Raw genomic sequence first — 20,682 nt, 5'->3', positions numbered from 1 at the left:
AATATCATAAAAATATAGCATAAATAGGTAGTTCACAAAAGAAAAAATGCATTTGTCTAATTATCATTTTAAATAAATGTTTTACTTAGTGCTATCAGGAATATGAATTAAGATTATAATGAAGTGGTATTTTTCTTCTACATACTAGCAATCATTTTTTTTTTTACTGTGTTTATTGATGTTGAGAGTGTGATGGAAAAGATACTCTTATCTTATTCCTAGTACATGGGAAGGTAAATTGGGTCAGTTGTTATAAGGGATCATTTTGGTAATATGTCAAAGGCCTGCCCTGGCATACTCTTTGACCAATAAATTCCTCTTCTTGGAATGCAAATCAAGTAGGGCACACGTAGATACAGACATTTGTTGCTAAAAAAAAAGGCGGGGGGGGGGGGGAGGGTTGGGTATAAAGGTTATGATACAGCTACATCTTCTATGCACTCTGTTATCTTTTAAAGTCATTTTAATTGACATGGAAAATATTCACAGCATGCTAAGATAATTCTGATTGCTTTTAAAAGTGTATGTGTAAGGTTCTGACCAGTGTGCTCAGTTGTTGGGTGCAGTTCTATGCACCAAAGGTCACCGGTTCAGTTCCCTGTCAGAGCACATGCCTGGGTCACAGGCTCAGTCTCCAATGGGGAGCATGTAGGAGGCAGCTGATCAGTGTTTCTCTCTCTCTCTCTCTCTTCCCCTCTCCCTCTCCTTTTCTCTTTCTCTCCTCTTCCTCCCCCCTCTCCCTCTTCTTCCTCTCACTCTAAAATCAATAAAAACATACATACATGTATATTTAAAAAACAACATGATTAAAATGTGTATGTGCAGAAAAAGGCTGGAAGGAACCATTGAGTTTTTGTGTGTTTCTGTATTTTCTGTACGTTCTTTAACAAAGTACAGGTCACTGCTTGCTTTGCTGAAGGAGCACTTTCACTTTTTTCTATTTTTAGTTATTACTGTGAGAACTTTTGTTTGCTCTGCAGATACAAAATCGTTTTTATTTTAAAATTTGTTACTTTTATTAAATATTTAGAGAAGTTCAGGTAATCTGACATATTTTAGTATTTTCATACTGATTAGGCATTAAAAAGTATCAAGTAAAGCTCTTAGGAATTAAACTGCCAGGCAGGGACATTTTTTATGTAAGGTAGTTTTAAAAACAAATCTTTTTTTTTTTTTTTTTTTTTTTTTTCAGTTACAGTTTACATTCAGTATTATTCTATATTTTTGGATGTGCCACAAACTGGTTAGAAAATCATGTACTTTAGAATGGTCCTCTCATTGTTTCAGGTACCCACTTGGCCCCATATGTATTGTCAATAGTTATCACAATATATTGACTGTATTTCCAATGCTGTAATCTACATCTCTGTGACTATTCTGTAACCATCAATTTGTACTACTTAATCACTTCACCTTTTTCACCTCGTCTGCAGCCCCCTTCCCTGTGACAGCTGTCAGTCTTTTCTCTATGATTCTGTTTCTATATTGTGTACTTTATTCTTTAGATTTCTCATATATATGAAATCATAATGGTATTTGTCTTTCTCTCACTATCTTATTAAAGAAAATTCTTATCCTTGAAAGAAAAAAATGCAAATCAAATACATAACTCTTTATATATATATATATATATATATATATATAATATATATATATAATATATATATTATATATATATAATCTTCATAACTTGGTATGTTTGGGGTTTGTGACAAGTCATGATATTTAAGGGGCAGTCTAAGAAATGCGTAACAGTTTTTGTCTAAACCTTAGTTTGCGTTAACTTAAAACTCGTATTCGTAGTAGTATATTGTTAAATTACCTATTTTTACACAAACTTTCTTGAATTTTTTAGGTGATAAAACAGGAACAAGACCAGAGTAAGTTTACAATTTAACTTTTAAAATATTGTAATTAAAAAGTTTTACTTATTAAATTGTAAGTAAATGGTATTGTTGGAAATACATGGAACTATGTAGGCATTTAGAAGAAAAGGTTTTTAACCATTCTTTGTCAAAAATAAAATAATACACATATTCCCTAGAAGATTACAAAAAGTCAAAATTTTAATCTTTAAGAAAACTTATAGCCAGTTCTTTCTAGGGAGTGGTTGGCTTTCCCACAAATAATGCAAATATATGTATGTATTTTTTTATTATAACTTATTAAAATTTGAACAATTCATGGAACTTTACTTTGGAACACCTTTTATATATATAAACGAAAATATACATGTGTGATTTTGTGTGTGTGTGTACCTTTTATATATAAATTAGATGCTTTGATGCACAAAATTCGTGTAAGGGGCTCAGCCCTTGCAGCCGTGGCAGCTTGCCTCGGCCCTCACAGCACAGCCTCGTCCAGAAGGTCATCCAGAAGATTGTTTGGCTGTCTGGTCTAATTAGCATATTATACTTTTATTATTATAGAAGATTACTGTGCCGGTACCATTTATTTCCTGAGGTTGAAGAGGAATAATAATAGCCTCCATCTACATCATATATGTATTTGAAGATTGTTATTTTTATTAGAGGCCGGATGCATGAAATTTGTGCAAGAGTAGGCCTTTCTTCCCCCGGCTGCTGGCACTGGCTTCCCTCTGGCCACCGGCAGGCACCCGGGACCCAGGCTTCCCTCTGGCTGCCAGCAAGCATCTGGGACCCTTACAGCCCTGGCTTCGTCCAGGAGGTTGTCTAGGAGTGCGCTTTTATTATTATAGACTAGAGGCCTGTATTTGTGCAAGGAGCTCTGCCCTCTCAGTCCCAGCTTCGTCCAGGTCATTCAACTATCCAATCTAATTAGCATATTACAATTTTATTATTATTTTTATATATTTTATTTTCTCACTTAAGCTGAATTATGTTAAAGCATTTTTTAAAAAAATATATTTTATTGATTTTGTACAGAGAGGAAGGGAGAGAGATAGCAAGTCAGAAACATCGATGAGAGAGAGTCATTGATCAGCTGCCTCTTGCACACCCCCTACTGGGGATGTGCCCGCACCCAAGGTACATGCCCTTGACCCGAATCGAACCCGGGACCCTTCGGTCCCCAAGCCGACGCTCTATCCACTGAGCTAAACCGGTTTCGGCAAAGAAAGCATTTTTAAAGGTAATCAAGTTCACTCTTCCCAAATATTTTTTGTGTATTTTAGTCCTGTGATATAAACTAGGAAGCTGACAGATTGAGATTTGCCTAAGCTTATTCAGGAAGTAGTAATGGGTCTGCACCTGAAGTCTAACTTATGATTCCATTACAGCCTATCAAATTCACTTATTCCTGCCTTCATTAAATATTTGATTCTCTTAAGCTATTCCTAGGTCTACTTTCTGAAGAATAAACTGAAGTTTAAAAATAATAAGGTAAAATGTTGTGAGCATCTCATTATGAGAAGTTGAGACTTTCTTTAAAGAATGCTCTCATATTTTTGAACTGAATAAAATATCAATCATAATTTTTGAGCCAGGGAAAACTTAGTTCAGTATATCATGCAGTCTGTAGTATTTTCTCATTCTCTCCCCCCCCCCTCAAATGTTTAGTCAAGTGCCAGTCTTTCACTAAACATTTACATAGATGTCAGTCTTTTTAGTAAAGGAATATTCACATGATTTGTTAGCTATTTTATAGATCAGGAAATTTAAAGAACTTTAAAATCACCCAAGAAAGCTATAAATGGGGAATATTTGCTTTATTTTCTTGTATCAACACATTCTAGTAAAGCTGAGTTATCAACTTTTTATGACTTTAATACATCTGTGGCATCTTTCTTAGGGACAGTAAAGCCCTGAAGGATGAAAATCTACCTCCTGTCATCTGCCAGGATGTTGAAAATCTCCAGTAAGTGTGTCGAGCATAACTACATAAATCACCTTGGAATGGGAGAATATATTTTAGGGGGAACATCTCTTCCTCCTAAATATTTTTATTTTGGTTAAAATTTAAATGCATTTAGAAATTAGAGTAAAAATAGAACAATAGATATTAAAATTATGTAGCTGCAATTTTATGAAAAAAGCATGTGAGCTGTAGATGAATTTTTAGTTTTTGCTGCTTAATAGACTCTGACCAACCTATTGTAAATGTACTTTTTTTTTTTTGTGGGGGAAACCAAAAGTGTATTTTTAAAAAACTCAGTTTTCTATCTTTTAAAGGAAATTTGTGAAGGAACAAAAACAGGTCCAAGAAGAAATTAGTAGAATGTCTTCAAAAGCAATGCTTAAAGTACAAGAAGATATTAAAGCCCTAAAGCAGCTTCTGTCATTGGCTGCCAGTGGATTACAACGAAACACTCTCAATATTGACAAATTGAAAATAGAAACTGCTCAGGTAAACTAATTTGAAGTTATTTTATCATAATGTTTTTTATTTTGGGTTTTTTTATTTTATTTTATTTTATTATTATTTTTTTTTAAATCAATCTTTATTGTTCATATTATTACAAAGGTTCCTCATTTCTTCCCCCCTCCACCAGGTTCCCACCCCACCCTCTGCCCCCTCCCCATCCCCCATTGTCCTCATCCATAGGTGCACAGTTTATGTTCAGTCTCTTCCTCCCTCCCTTTCCCCGATAGTAAATCCCTTTTCAGATAGTAAATCTGTTACTTAGCATTTTCTCATATCAATAATACCTCCACATGCCCAATGATACACTTCACACAAAAGACATTTTCAAATAGGTCAACCAGCCTCATCCAGGCCCCACCCAAGGCACTCACAGATCAACACCCCAGCGCTATACTAACTCAACACATCCAGATCTAAGCCTTCATCACTTGATTCAGCAGACCCTCAAGTTCCTGCAAAAGTTTCCAGCCATGTCTGAGAGGCAGCCGTGGGCAGGTACAGGCGAGAAGCGAGCTGTTTCGGGCCTGGTTGCTCCAGGCCTGGCCTCTGTTGCTCTGGTTCGTTCCACAACCAGCTGCTCCGGGTCTGGTCACTGCCGCTCCCGACCTAGTTGCTCTGGACTTGGCTGTTGCTGCTACAGGCCTGGCCGCACCCGACCCGGCTGCTCTGGGCCCGGTTGCTCCGGTCCCGGCCGCTCCGGGCCTGGCCGCTCCCAGCCTGTCAGCCGCTGCTCCGGGCCTGGCCGCACCAGACCCGGCTGCTCCGGGCCTGGCCGCTCCCAGCCTGGCAGCCGCTGCTCCGGGCCTGGCCGCACCAAACCCGGCTGCTCCGGGTTTGGTTTTTTTTAATGGAAATAGTTCTTTTTTAAAATGATAAAGTTTATTACAACATTTATAATAATGAAAGTGTAATATGCTAATTAAACCAGACATCCTTCTGGACAAAGCCTGGGCTGTGAGAGAAGCCTGGCTTCTGGGTGCCCGATGGCAGCCAGAGGGAAGCCCAGGTCCCAGGTGCCAGAGGAAGACCGGTGCTGGCAGCCCGGGGAAGGAAGGCCTACTCTTGCATGAATTTTGTGCATCAGGCCTCTAGTGCTATACGAAAACTGTATAGCTCATATACTTTTAAATTTCTATAATAATAGTTACTAGTTTTTATCTGGTGCATACTATGGAGGAGGCAGTATTCTGAGCAATTTATGCATATTAACCCTAAACTGGGCTTTTTGCTGCAGCCCTAAGTCATATCTACTGTTGTTAACTTTCATTATATAAATAAGAAAACAGGCAACGAGCTTTGTTAATAAGTGGGAGGAGAGCTTGGACTCAGATCTTGTTACTCTAATTCTAAAGCTTATTCTATTTTATAGAAATGTCTGTGGGTATAATTGTTATACAGGAGGAAAATAGCTGGGCAGAAAATGTCTTTTTAAAACCTATCCGTTATTAAATAAAATTACATGCATTATAGGTATTAAGTTCTGATGACTTGCTAGTCTTAGTTCTTAGTTAATAAGTATGGTATTGCCAAAACCGGTTTGGCTCAGTGGATAGAGCGTTGGCCTGAGGACTGAAAGGTCCCGGGTTTGATTCTGGTCAAGGGCATGTACCTTGGTTGCGGGCACATCCCTAGTAGGAGGTGTGCAAGAGGCAGCTGAATCGATGATTCTCTCTCATCGATGTTTCTAACTCTCTATCCCTCTCTCTTCCTCTCTGTAAAAAAATCAATAAAATATATTTAAAAAAAAAAAAGTATGGTATTGAGGCTAATCTTATCTAATAAAAGAGAAATATGCAAATTGACTCACTCCAGGACACAAGATGGTCACCACAAGATGGCTGGCAGGGGAGGGCAGCTGTGGGCATTCAGGCCAGCAGGGGAGTGCAGTTGGGGGGAACCAGGCCAGCAGGAGAAGGCAGTTAGGGGAGACCAGGCCGGCAGGGGAGGGCACTTGATAGGGACCAGGCCAGCAAGGGAGGACAGTTGGGGGGGGGGGGGGGGGAGGACCCAGGCCTGCAGGGGAGGGCAGTTGGCCAGCCTAAGACACATAAGCACCTTAAAAATTTTTAATCCTAACCTGAGGACAAGCTTAAAGAGGAAGGGAGAGAGAGAAAAGAATCAGTGTGAGAGAGAAACATGAATTGATTACCTTCCATATGTACCCCAACTGGGAATCAAACTGGTAACCTTTCGGTGCACAGGATAATGCTCAACCAACTGAGCCACTAAGGCTGGGCATTGTAGTTCTTTTTTAATGTGGGCTTATCAGAGAGCTATTCTGTTCATAAGTGAAGTGATAATTTAAGTGAAAAATTTTTAAGGTGCTTATGTGTCTTTATTTTAAATGGAGTCCCCAGTGCACGAATTCGTGCACTGGTGGGGTCCCTCAGCCTGGCCTGAGTCCTCTTGCAATCCGGGACCCTTCAAGGGGATCGGCCCCAAACTGGCAATCCAACATCCCCTGAGGGATGTAGTGTGCGAGGCAGCAGGCAGCCAGGGAGGAGCCCAAGCCTGGGCAGGGTGCTGCGCCGCTCCTGCTCATCCCGGCGCCCTCTGCGCCTGCCGCCACCGCAGCTCCACAGCACTGCCACAGAGGCCGAGAGGATCATGCCCCGGCAGCTGCCTCACGTTGGTCAGCTGAGCAGCAATCCCACTATAGGAGCACATTGACCACCAGGGGACAGCTCCTACATTGAGCATCTGCTCCCTGGTGGTCAGTGTGCATCATAGTGACCAAATAGTCGACCAGTCATCACTTAGGGTTTTATATTTATAGATTCAAATATAATTGATATAACACTTGTTTCAGGTATATATTGCAAATCATCACCACTGTAAGTCTAGTCAACACCTATCATAACAAATATAATAGTTTAAAATGTTTTAACTATTTGTGATGAGAACTTTTAACATATACTCTCTTAGCAACTTTCAGATAGGTGGTATAGTATTATTACCTATAGTCATTGTGCTATATAGTTCATTTCTAGGACTTTTAACTGGAAGTTTGTACCAGCTTATATGTATTCAAGTCAACTATTGGAAAATACTTTGTGATGTTTTTAATAAAAATGTGTTTCTAAAATAGATATTCTAACCTATGATACTAAAGGAAATTCAAAGGCTTTATTGTTTACTTTCAAATTTCCTACTCACAAATTCTTTGGTTAAATGTGAAAAGAATTCCCCATGTTTTTTTCCCCATTCTTTTTTTTTTTTTAATATATCTTCAGATATGTTTTTTTTCTAGGAGGAAAACGTGCTTTTAGATTGGCGAATGATTATACTCTGATTAAACATTACATGAAATTGTGGATTTCATATAGGAAAAATGAAATTATATGAAAAAGGTCATTAACAAAGTAATAGAGGAGGCAAAATTAAGATAAATGAATACTATAATGGGGTTCTTATACTGTTAACACTGGATGATTCCATTTATAAATATTTGTCTAAAACCTATTACATACCATACTTGTTAGTAAATGTCTTTTAGAGATAAAATGACAACTCTAAAGTTTCTAAGTCTAGTGGGGTGAATAAAATAATAAAAGATTGGGTAGAGCCATGGTCGGCAAACTGCAGTTCCCAAGCCACATGTGGCTCTTTGGCCCCTTGAGTGTGTTTCTTCCACAAAATACCATGGCCTGGGCGAGTCTATTTAGGTGTTAGAAGAAGTTAAGTTTAAAAAATTGGCTCTCAAAAGAAATTTCAATCGTTGTACTGTTGATATTTGGCTCTGTTGACTAATGAGTTTGCCAACCACTGGGGTAGAGTATAAAGGTGGCAAACGAAGATATGAGTCAAATAAAATTTTCCTAAGGGGAAAGAAAACAATCTGAATTGAGTTTAGAAAATTTTATAGGAGCTATCAAAAAAATGTGATCTAAGATTATTCTTATTTTTTCATATACAGGAATTAGTGTTTTACCTGTAGTCTAGTGAATTACCAATTGAAAAAAAAATGTTTTGACTCCCTTAGTGAAGTAGTTATTGATCTTATTATACCAAAACCTTTTCTCCAGATAAAGCTTTTCTGGGAAATATAAGCAATCCTGAGGTGAGGAGCAGTGTTGTGAATATGTAAACCAGCACCTTATGGAAGCAAAATCTTACATACATCATTTTGGGAGGGTATATAACTCAAGTTTTAAATAAGTAAGGTGGTTAAAATTTTGGGATAGGGCAAGTGACAAGTGGTTTGTTGAAGACATTGCTGAGGCCATGCATTCAATGGACACTTTTAAAAAATATATATTTTATTGATTTTGTACAGAAAGGAAGGGAGAGAGATAGAGAGTTAGAAACATAGATGAGAGAGTCATCGATCAGCTGCCTCTTGCACACCCCCTCCTGGGGATATGCCCGCAACCAAGGTACACGCCCTTGACCAGAATCGAACCCGGGACCTTTCAGTCCCCAAGCCGACGTTCTATCCATTGAGCCAAACCGGTTTCAGCTCAATGGACATTTTTAAGTATCTGTTATATACAGCACTTCAACAGGCATTTGAGATCAAAACACAATATTTTAGGGGAGGGAGTTAAATCTGTCAGGTAGTATGTTTCAGTACAAGGTGATGAGGCACAAAGGGTTCAAGGGGGTACTTACATCATCTGTCCAGAGTAGGATACCTTTGTGTTGGTTCTTGAAACATACTTAGGTGTTTCTGAGGCTGGCAGGAAGGAAGGATAACAAGCAAAAGCATGGAGGCATGAAATAGGCATGTTAGAGGATCTGCTAGTAGGAGCACTGAGTGTGAGTCTGGGCCTGGTAAGAGTAATTGCTTAGAGAAGTAGGCAGGGGTCAGAGTTTTGAATAGTCTAGACCTCTCCAAGACATTTGTACTGAGTCAGATAGGATGGAAGAATGAAAATGAAGTAGGAAGAACAGAGACTTAACAGTTTGGCAATAAAATGAGGACAAGAGGTTGCTGCAGGGAATATAAAGGTTAAGGTAATATCCTTTAAACAAAAAATAAGAGAAACAAGTAGAAGTTGAAAAGTCAGTAAAATGATAAGAACGGGAGGTGTAAGGGTTAAAACAGAATATTAACCTTGAATAACAGTTAACTAGAAAATAGAAATGGCATTGAGGACCAGTCTAAGGCAGTTTAAGAATGGTTGAGTGTAAATGTCAGTTTTTAAAAAATTAGGCTGCCTAGGTTCAGTTCTCAGGTCTTCCAACTACATGGCCTTGGGCAAATTACTTAATGTCTCTAACTCCATTATTTACATCTGTAAATAGGGTAATATCTACCTTGTAGGGTTACTGAAGATTAACCATGATAAGTAAAGCCTTCAACAAAGTACCTGATATATAGTAAGTACCCAGAACAGTAACTGCTGCCATCATCAGCCTCAACATTATTAACTACTACCTTGCCTTTTTCACAGAAGTGTTTTCTACATTGAAAGATTTTTAAATAGTGGCATAGTCTTTTGCTGTGGATGAATAAACTTCATGACTCCTACAGAAATTCATTGTTTTTAAAGTAAATCAGCAGCTCTTTATAAGTTTATCATGAAGTTTGTTAAAAGTATAGTTTGTACTCTTTGGAAAGAGGTTTTTAACAACTTGAAAATGAGCTTTATCCATATTATGTTCTCACAGCATGAACTTCCAAGAATGACATTGTTTGAAGTTTCAAACCAGAGATAGTTGGTATTTTTAGCCTAACTTTTAACTGGTCCTTTGTTTTCTTTTAAACCTCTGGTATATTAGGAGTTAAAGAATGCTGAAATAGCTTTAAGAACCCAGAAAACACCGCCTGGACTCCAACATGAAAATGCAGCTCCTGCTGAGTAAGTTATTGGAATTTTTAAAAGAAATGTTCCTTTACACTTTAAAAAGGCAGACCAATATAAACAATATACAGGCTAAGAATTTTTAGTTTACTTAGTAGCAAGCCTGAGTTAATAGGCACTTGACATGGATTTTTCCATTTAATTCTCATGATAACCCTATGAGGGTAGTTTATTATCCTCATTTTATTGAAGGGTAAGTGAAAGCTGGGAACTGAGCTTTTAACTATTATATCGTTACACTTCAATTACATGTTACTTTGGGGTTTATTTTTTTATTTTTTAGTAGAAATTTATGTTTTACTCATTAGGTCTTTTAATATATATATAAAAGGCTATATATATATATATACAATATATATATATATGGCTATATATATATATAAGTAAAACATATATATATAAAAAGCTAAGTGTCCATCCAATGTGTGATTGGATGGACAGACACTTAGCCTTTTATGACACACATTGACCACCAGGAAGCATCTGCTCAGCGCAGGAGTTGCCATGACACGCATTGGCCATTTAAAAATAAACAGCACCACAGACCTGGCACCCACAAACCAACACTTGTCTTCCCCCAAGTGGGACACAGGTCTCACCACTGCCCTGAAGTGACACCCCACCAAATGGCAGCCAACGCTGCCAAGACCCCATTTCGCAAAATACAGCCTACAACCCAGCCCAGCCCAGCCTGGAAACGGTCACTGTGGGCACCAGGTAATGATGTCACGTAGCAACGCCCGGCTTCTTCTCCCTAGAGACTAGCCTCGGAGTTTCTTCAGCCCAGGAACCCAAATTGCTTTATAGCGAGGTACAAACATTTTATGGTTTAACCAAATGTTCGTGAAGTGTTTTCCCGTAACTCAAACGCACTCATTTGATCCTCACAGAAGTACTTTAGTAGGAAAATAGGAGACTTGGTAGATTCCTATTTTCTTTTCATTAGCAAGACATGAATAGCAATATTAAAATGTTTTTTCTAATTTCCTTTCAATATATATGAATCTGTGCACTGGGACACTAGTTTAAAAGTAATTTTATGATAGTTTCTTAAACAGTGTATATAAGTGCAGTTTAACTCTCTTAGTTGTTTGCATAGTTTAGAAAGAAAAATTAGAAAAATGTAGATAAGTAAAATTAAAATTTTAAAAAATCCACCTGGCCCAACTGGTGTAACTCAATAGTTGAATGTCGACCTATGAACCAGGAGGTCAGGGGTTCAATTCCCAGTCAGGGCTCATGCTTGGGTTGTAGGCCCCATCCCCAGTGGGGGATGTGTAGGATATAGCCAGTTAATGATTCTCATCATTGATATTTCTATCTCTCCCTTCCCCTCTCCCTTCCTTTCTGAAATAAATTAAAAAAAATCTTTTAAAAAAATCCACCTGTGCCGAAACCGGTTTGGCTCAGTGGTAGAGCATCGGTCTGCGAACTGAAAGGTCCCGGGTTCGATTCCGGTCAAGGGCATGTATCTTGGTTTCGGGCACATCCCCGGTAGGGGGTGTGCAAGAGGCAGCTGGTCGATGTTTCTCTCTCATCGACGTTTCTAGCTCTCTCCCTTTCTCTCTGTAAAATATCAATAAAATATATATTTTTTTAAAAAAAATCCACCTGTAATTTCATCACTCAACTTCTGTATATTCATGTAGTAACCATACATGTGATAAATATCATATCTTCTATTTATATCCTTTCATGTTGCTAGAGATAATACTAGCTAATATTTTTCAAATGCTTGTCATATGCCAAGCAATGTGAGATGCTTTATCTCATTTCCCACAAAACCTCTATAGCTGGTATTATTGTTAGGCCTGAGGCATGATGAGATGAAGTCCTGTGCTTGTAAGTGGTAGAGGTCTGTTTGGCGTCTCTAACTTTTAAAAAAAAAATTTTATTATGATTTAAAACTTAAAAGATTTAAGAACAAGACAAAAATTCCCATATATCTTCCTTCTAAATTCCCTACATGTTAACATTTTTATTACTTTTGTTCTTTGCTTTCTAAGTATATATACATTTTTCCCTCTGAACAGCTTGAATTATTTGCAGACATGATGCTTTTATGCCTAAGTACTTTAATATGTATTTCTTAGACATAAGGATATTATGGTCAAAATCAGGAAATTAAGAATGACAACGATTTCTTTTGTGTTGTTTAGATTAGCATGGGCTGTGCTTCCTCGCTGCACTTCCTCTAATATTTCATTCTTGTGTTTTTTCTGCCATCAGAGCTAATTTTGAAATGGGTTGAATCATATCATTTTGCACTGCAAAAAGCTTTCACAGTTCTCAATTTCATATAGAATAATGTTCAGATTGATTTGCATGCTATTCACGGTCCCTTTCTATTTTTTCAGCATTCTCTGGTTAAATTTATCGTAACAGTATAGTAATTGCATACTCTTTGTATTCTATACTTTAGTGTTTTCAGATTATAGATATAGGAACTGTAAGTATTTGGTTATAAATTCTGATTAACAAATTTTTTTTTTAATATATTTTATTGATTTTACACAGAGAGGAATTGAGAGGGATAGAGAGTTAGAAATGTCGATGAAAGAGAAAACATTGACCAGCTGCCTCTTGCACACCCCCACTGGGGATGTGCCCGCAACCAAGATACATGCCCTTGACCGGAATCGAACCTGGGACCTTTCGGTCCGCAGTCCGACGCTCTATCCACTGAGCCAAACCGGTTTTGGCTAACAAACTTTTAAAAAACTTTTTATTTTAAACTAATTTTAGATTTAGCAAAATAACATGCAAAAATGGTAATAAGAATTTTTTCCCTTACTCTGCTCCTCTTAATATTAACATATTGCATAATCATAGTGTAATTATAAGAACACGAAATTAACATTGGCACAAATAATTTAACCAAACTACAGAACTTACTTGAATTTTACTGTGCTTTTTTTGTTCTATATAACTATTTTCTATTAACGTACTGTTTCTACTGAGATTCTATTCATATTGCATTTAGGCCAAGACCGGTTTGGCTCAATGGATGAGCAACCGCTTGGGGACTGAAGGATCCCGGGTTCGATTCCGGTCAAGGGCATGTACCTTGGTTTCGTGCATATCCTCAGTAAGGGGTGTGCAAGAGGCAGCTGATTGATGACTCTCATCGATGTTCTAACTCTCTATCTCTCTCCCTTCCTCTCTGTACAAAATCAATAAAAATATTTAATAAAAAGAATCATATTGCATTTAGTTGTTACTGCTACTTAATCTCTTCCAATCTATAACAGTTACTCAATCTTTCTTTGTTTTTGATGACCTTGATACTTTTGGAGAGTATTCAATTGCTTTTTAGCTTATTCCTTGTTTTTTTGTGTGGTTTTTTTAATGATTGGAGTAAAAGGATATACATCTATTTTTGATACCTTATGAGTTTGGATTTTTGTTTCAGTAATATTTGCACCACTTAAAGATACATTATATCTCAGACTAACTCAAAGGGCCCTACATCAATGGGCACTTGTATTTATTTGGTATTTTGAATATAAAGAAAATTATGTTTTTAAACCTTTTGATCTGATTTTATATGATTTTATATAGCTACTTCAGAATCTTGGTTCAGCAGTTTGAAGTACAGCTTCAGCAATACAGACAGCAGATTGAAGAACTAGAAAACCATCTTGCCACTCAAGCAAATAATTCACATATAGCTCCTCAAGGTAAGATACTTTCCGTGGTAATTTTTTTATACTCTTTTTTTATTGTTTGTTTTTTTTGTAGGAGAGAGGTTAAGCTGTTATTAAACAGTAAATACTCTAAATAGCTGCTGGCAGTTGTCTTAAGCTGCCATAGGAAAATTTTCTTAGAAGTCCTTGATTAGATCTTCATTACCTATAAGTATAAAATGCATCATTATGAATTATTATAAGGCTAACAAGGACAAGAGTCTTAGGAACTCCTCCCTTCCCCCAGATTTCTGATACAGACATCCTTCTCTTAGTCTTCTCTCTGCTATTTTCTTTTATCCATGGAAATACTGATGTAGTTTTTTGTTTTTTTTTTTCCTTCTACACATTAACTATACCAAAAATTCGACTCAAAAATAGAAAACTAATACTGATCGTATATATTTGTGTGGTAATAAAATTTTCTCTTACAGATTTGTCAATGGCTATGCAGAAAATTTATCAGACATTTGTAGCTTTAGCTGCACAACTTCAATCTATTCATGAAAATGTAAAGGTAAGTTTTTATTGCCAGTTTATCTTTCTGGATATCTAGACTCAAGTGGATTATTTGTTCACTTCTGGGACAAAAGAATGTTTGTTTTTTTTATAAATATGTTTTTGTTGATTTCAGAGAGAGAGAGAAACATCATTGCTGAGAGAGAAACTTTTATCTGCTGCCTCCTTTACGCCCCACAAGCAATTAATCTCCTGGTTCATGGATCAGTGCTCACCACTGAGCCACACCGGCTGGGCTGAAAACTCCCTTACATGAAATTTTGAGCACTCTTTTTTTAAAAATATATATTCTCAAAAACCAAAGGATTTTCCATGATCAGATTTGCTGTTTGCCATTTATTTTCAGCTGCATTAGATTTCTGGACTTCTTATAGAAACCTCACAAGAGGTGTTTTTAAAAATATTTTCATGAGACAATTTGTTGAAACAGCCTTAAATTACCTGATCCAGTGAGGCTCAATGACGTTTAACAAAATTATACATTAATTATGAATTATATAAAATCATGACTGATATCAGGTTATTTTGCGTATTTTTTAAAAATTTTTTAAAATAAATCTTTATTCAGATTACAATTGTTCCTCTTTTCCCCCCCCATTGCTCCCCTCCACCCAGTTCCCACCCCACACTCTGCCCTTACCCCCCACCCCTGTACTCATCCATAGATATACTGTTTTTGTCCAATCTCTTCCGCACCCCTCATACCCATTTCCCCCCTGAGAATTGTCAGTCCACTCTCTATGCACCTGATTCTATTTTATTCACCAGTTTATTCTGTTCATCAGATTTTTTATTCACTTGGTTTTTATATTCACTTGTTGATAGATATGTATTTGTTGTTCATAATTTTATCTTTACCTTTTTCTTCTTCCTCTTCTTAAAGAATACCTTTCACATTTGATGGTAGTGAATTCCTTTAGCCATTTCTTATCTCTGAAGCTCTTTATCTGACTTTAAATTCTGAATGATAGCTTTGCTGGGTAAAGTAATCTTGGCTGTAGGTTCTTATTGTTCATCACTTTGTTGTTGTTTTTTTGTTTTTGTTTTTTTAAATCAATCTTTATTGTTCATATTATTACAATTGATCCTCATTTTTTCTCCCCTCCATTGCTCCTCTCCACCAGGTTCCCACTCCACCCTCTGCCCTTTCCCCACCCCCCATTGTCCTCATCCATAGGTGCACAGTTTATGTTCAGTCTCTTCCCGCATCCACCACTTCCCTTTTCCTCGAGAATTGTCAGTCCACTCCCCTCCCGTATCTCTGATTCTATTATAATCAACAGTTAATATTGTTCATCAGGTTTTTTATTTTTATTATTTATTTATTTTTAAAATATATTTTATTGAATTTTTACAGAGAGGTAGTGAGAGCGATAGAGAGCTAGAAACATCAATGAGAGAAAACATCGACCAGCTGCCTCTTGCACAACCCATACTGGGGATGTGCCCGCAACCAACGTACATGCCCTAGACTGGAATGGAACCCAGGACCTTTCAGTTCGCAAACCAACGCTCTACCCACTGAGCCAAACTGGTTTCGGCTCATCAGGTTTTTTAATTTCCTTGTTTTGTTTTTTTTTTTGTTGTTGTTGTTGTTTTTAAATTAATAAACTTCTATATTTTTTAGAATAAATTTTGAAATCTAATAATTTTAAATCTTGTTTTTTCTGCCCTGGGAACTGAGAAGCAAACTTGTTTACATTTAAACTTGCCCTTTGGCTATCAAAAGGCATAGCCATTCAAATGTAAATGAACACATTGTTTAAAGATAGCTGCTGGCCAGGACCAGTTTGGCTCAATAGATAGAGCTTGGCTTGGGGACTGAAGGGTCCCGGGTTCGATTCCGGTCAAGGGCATGTACCTTGGTTGCGGGCATATCCCCAGTAGAGGGTGTGCAAGAGGCAGCTAATCATTGACTCTCTCATCGATGTTTCTAACTCTATCTCTCTCTCTTCCTATCTGTACAAAATCAATAAAATATATATTTTAAAAAAAAAAAAGATAGCTGCTGGCTGGAATTGGATTACCTGTTCTGGTTGGGAAGGGCTTGTCCTCCCCTTTCTCCATTAAAATTAAGGTGTTAGCTTTAAAACCTCTTTTTGGCAAGAGACCTTAAACTTTCAGAACTTTAAATTTTTCAGGTAGTAAATCAATATCATAGCATTTTCTCAAATCAATAATAACTCCACATGCCCAAGGATACATTTCACACAAAAGACACTTCCAAATAGATCAACCAACCTCATCCAGACCCCACACAAGGCACTCACAGATCAACACCCCAGCGCTACAACAACTCAACTCTTCCAGATCTAAGCCTTCATCACTTGATTCAGCAGACCCTCAAGTTCCCCCAAAAGTTTCCAGCCATGTCTGAGAGGCAGCCTTGGGGCGGGGGCAGGCGAGGAGTGAGCTGTTCCGGGCCCGGCTGCTTCAGGCCTGGCCTCTGTTGCTCCGGGCCACTCCACAACCAGCTGCTCCGGGTCTTGCCGCTGCTACTTGGGGCCTGGATGCTGCTGCTCTGGGCCTGGCTGCTTCCGACCCGGCTGTTTCGGGCCCGGCTGCTCCGGGCCTGGCCACTCCCGGCCTGCCTGCTCCCAACCCGGCTGCTCTGGGCCTGGCTGCTCCGGGCCTGGTGTTCATCACTTTGAATATTTCTTGCCACTCCCTTCTGGCCTGCATAGTTTCTCTTGAGAAATCTGCTGACAATCATATGGGTGCTCTCTTGTTGGTAACTGTTTTTCTCTTGCTGCTTTTAATATTCTCTCTTTGTCTTTTGCCCTTGGCATTTTTTAATTTTTTAATTTTATTGATTTTCCACAGAGAGGAAGGGGGAGGGATAGAGAGCTAGAAATGTCGATGAGAGAGAAATATCGACCAGCTTCTCCTGCACAGCCCCCACCGGGGATGTGCCTGCAACCAATGTACATGCCCTTGACCGGAATCGAACCTGGGACCTTTCAGTCCACAGACCGACACTCTATCCACTGAGCCAAACCGGTTTCGGCTGCCCTTGGCATTTTTATTATGATGTGTCTTGGTGTGATCCTCTTTGGATACTTTTGTTTGGGGTTCTCTGCGCTTCCTGGACCTCACAAAATGACGGCACCCACAGCCACAAGATTGGCGGTGCCTAGCCTCCTTAGCCCTTTTTCTTCCAGCTGGAGTCCCCTAGCTGAGTGTTCCTCAGCCCCACAGGGGAAGGCAGTTAAGGGTGATTGGGCCAGCAGGGGAGGGCAGTTGGAGGTGATCGGACTGGCAGAGGAGGGCAGTTGGGAACAATCATACCGGCAGGGGAGCAGTTAGGCGTCAATCAGGCCAGCAGGGGAGCAGTTAGGGGGCTATCAAGCTGGAAGGCAGAATGGTTAGGAGCCAGCAGTCCCAGATTGTGAAAGGGATGTCTGACTGCTGGTTTACGCCAGGTCCCCCGAGTGGTCCCAGATTGCAGAGGGTGCAGGCTGGGCTCAGGGACACACACCGCCCCCCTCCCCCCTCGTGCACGAATTTCGTGCACCAGGTCTCTAGTTTCATATATTCATTCACATATTACCAAAATCAACACAAAGCTTCATTAACCTTTTCTTTATTCATTCTTGTAGGTGCTCAAGGAACAGTACCTTGGCTACAGAAAGATGTTCTTGGGAGATGCTGTAGATGTGTTTGAAGCCAGGCGAGCAGAAGTCAAGAAGTGGCAGAATGCCCCCAGAGTTACTACTGGACCCACCCCTTTCAGCACCATTCCAAATGCAGCAGCCGTAGCCATGGCTGCAACACTTACACAGCAGCAACAGCCTGCTACAGGTCTGAATGCATTCAAGTTATAGCTTCTTACTGTTAAAATGCAGAATATTTATGTGCATTTTTATAAGTCTTCCTTGTGTTAGCACTGAAGAAATTTCTATGAATACAATACAATCTAAAAATTGTGATGGACACAATTATAAACATACCTGATAAACGCAGGGTAGTCTTAGCAATAATTATATAGCAATGAGATATTGAATATTGTGAATTTACTTAATGTTATTTGCTGTATTGCTATAAATACCCTTTAGAACATGGTGTTTCACTACTGAATTACATTTAGAAGTAATAGATTCTAAAATTGTGATTGTATCATTTATTTAAAGTCAGATAATCCAGCCATACATTGCAGTTTTCATGTATGATACTGATATATGGTGCATTCTTATTTCTTCATACATAGTGATTACAGAATACTAATATTCAGGATGAAGTCTGTTTTTATTGACTTAAGGTGTGTTGAAGGCCAATACTTTTGTTTATATGTATAATAACAAGAAAGAATACAGGCCCTCTAAATCAAATTTGGAAGAAAGTATATGCTAAACTTGTTTATGCATTTTCAAAATGAACAAAGCAAGAGCAGAAAAAAGATGTTTTGAGATGCTCTGTATTGCACATTAATAAATGTGAATAGAAAGTTGAGCAGATATAAGTCATTTGTGAGATACTGGAATGTAGATTATTTTAGTCCTTGGTATAATTCCACTTTTAGAGAGAATCGTATTTGTGGTCAGTTCTGCAGTGTTTAGTTTGGTCCTGAGTCTTTCGGAGATTGCTACTTGTCTTTTACTACTGAAGTTCCTTTCTTGTTAAGCTTGAAAACTTAGTATAGAAAAATACAGTCTTAATGGATATTGAGTTGTTTTTTTTTTATTCATTCATACATTTTTTTTTTTTTAGTAAAGCCTACTATTCTGTAGCATGTATCCTACTGAGAGTTCCATATATTCCAGTAGTAAATTATAGTACAAAATAAGTAAAAAGAAAAAGTTATGTAGATTGCATTCAGGCTGCCTCTACAGGGAAGCATTCCCTGTTTCTCATTATTGGCAGTTTAAAAAATTGTTCTTCACATTTGGAGATGACAGAATTGACTTCCCATCAGTAAAAGGCTGCCGGTGGATTTTTGCCTCTCACATCCCTCCACATTCCATGGCTGGACCCATGTGAATAGTGGCTCACAGAAGCACTGTATAGTATTCCCTCTCTGACTGGAAGGTAGGGTTGCATCTTCAAGTTATGGAGGAAAAAATCATTTTGGGATTGAATCCCTCTCAACCCCATAATTATGATCCTCAGTTCTCATGATTCTTTAACCAATTAATCAGACCAACCATAGCCCTAATTTACTTTTTAGAGCCAATATCAGTCCTAAAGTAGATCAGATAAGCATAGGTTTGGATAAGTGTTTCTTACACATAAAGAATTTCCATTCTAAGTTAGGTTTGTAGGTTTTCATTAATACATTTTGGGCTTATGGATATATGAAGATACATGTTCATTTCTCTAAATATGATTGCCTATTATGTGCTAGGTTCTGGGGATACAAAGATAAACAGTATTATAGGTATGGTCTTTGCTCTCTGTGGTGATGGGGAATGTAGCTTAATTTAGAGCACATGTGTCAAACACAAGGCCCGCGGGCCAAATCCAGCCTGCCAGGCCTTGCAATGTGGCCCACACCGCGCTGTCATCACTGCACTCCGCTGTCAGTTTATGACATTGTCAGTTTATGACTGTTCAGTAAACCATTCGGCCCGCGATTTAGGCTGGATTTTAGATTTTGGCCCCTTCTCTGATTGAGTTCGACACCCCTAATTTAGAGTAATCATGTTGAGGAGCCATCCTATCTAATAAAAGGATAATATGCATATTGACCATCACTCCAACACACAAGATGGCTGCCCCCATGTGGACACAGATGGCCAGCAGGGGAGGGCAGTTGGGGGTGACTAGGCCTATGGGGGAGCAGTTAGGCATCAATTAGGCTGGAAGGGGAGTGGTTAGGGGGTGATCAGGCTGGCAGGCAGAAGTGGTTAGGGGCAATCAGGAAGGCAGGCAGGCAGGCAAGCAGTTGGGAGCCAGCAGTCCTGGATTGTAATGAGAGGGATGTCCAACTGCCTGTTTAGGCCCGATTCCGGTAGGCAGTTGGACATTCCTTGAGGGGTCCCAGATTGGAGAGGGTACAGGACAGGTTGGGCTGAAAGACACCCTCCTCCCCCTGCACAAATTTTGTGTACTGGGCCTCTAGTTGTCTCATATGCTTTAATTTTGTCTGTGACTTTTGTCAGACTTTGGGGGAACTGACTGTTTTCTCTGTTCCCTGCAGTTTTGAAACCCACAAGGATTTTTTAATCAGATGGTAGGAATTGTAATTTATCAACCTAAAAAGTCTTACAGTGTTTTCATTTTGAGTTGTATGAATTTTTAGAACTGAGAAGCTGAACAATCATAACAACAGTTTTTCATTTTTTCTTTTTCCCTTTTGTTTTTCTAAAGGTCTACCAGGCTCCATAGTC

At 38.5% G+C, this 20,682-nt stretch overlaps 1 protein-coding gene across 2 annotated transcripts in view; it reads left to right on the top strand.

Annotated features, from left to right (window-relative positions):
* NUP58 (nucleoporin 58) overlaps positions 1-20,682 on the top strand; it is a 48,082-nt gene that overhangs the window by 18,923 nt on the left and 8,477 nt on the right. For both annotated transcript variants that reach the window (XM_084878782.1, XM_084878781.1), the window contains exons 6-12: positions 1,856-1,880; positions 3,772-3,837; positions 4,152-4,326; positions 10,069-10,148; positions 13,713-13,831; positions 14,272-14,354; positions 17,956-18,157. In XM_084878782.1, coding sequence (XP_084734908.1) covers positions 1,856-1,880; positions 3,772-3,837; positions 4,152-4,326; positions 10,069-10,148; positions 13,713-13,831; positions 14,272-14,354; positions 17,956-18,157 — 750 coding nt within the window. The remainder of the gene's footprint in view (positions 1-1,855; positions 1,881-3,771; positions 3,838-4,151; positions 4,327-10,068; positions 10,149-13,712; positions 13,832-14,271; positions 14,355-17,955; positions 18,158-20,682) is intronic.

This window comes from Pipistrellus hanaki (genome assembly GCF_964339955.1).
Source record: "Pipistrellus hanaki genome assembly, chromosome: 3".
NCBI classification, from domain to species: Eukaryota; Metazoa; Chordata; class Mammalia; order Chiroptera; family Vespertilionidae; genus Pipistrellus; species Pipistrellus hanaki.
This window is presented reverse-complemented; position numbering and strand designations above follow the sequence as displayed.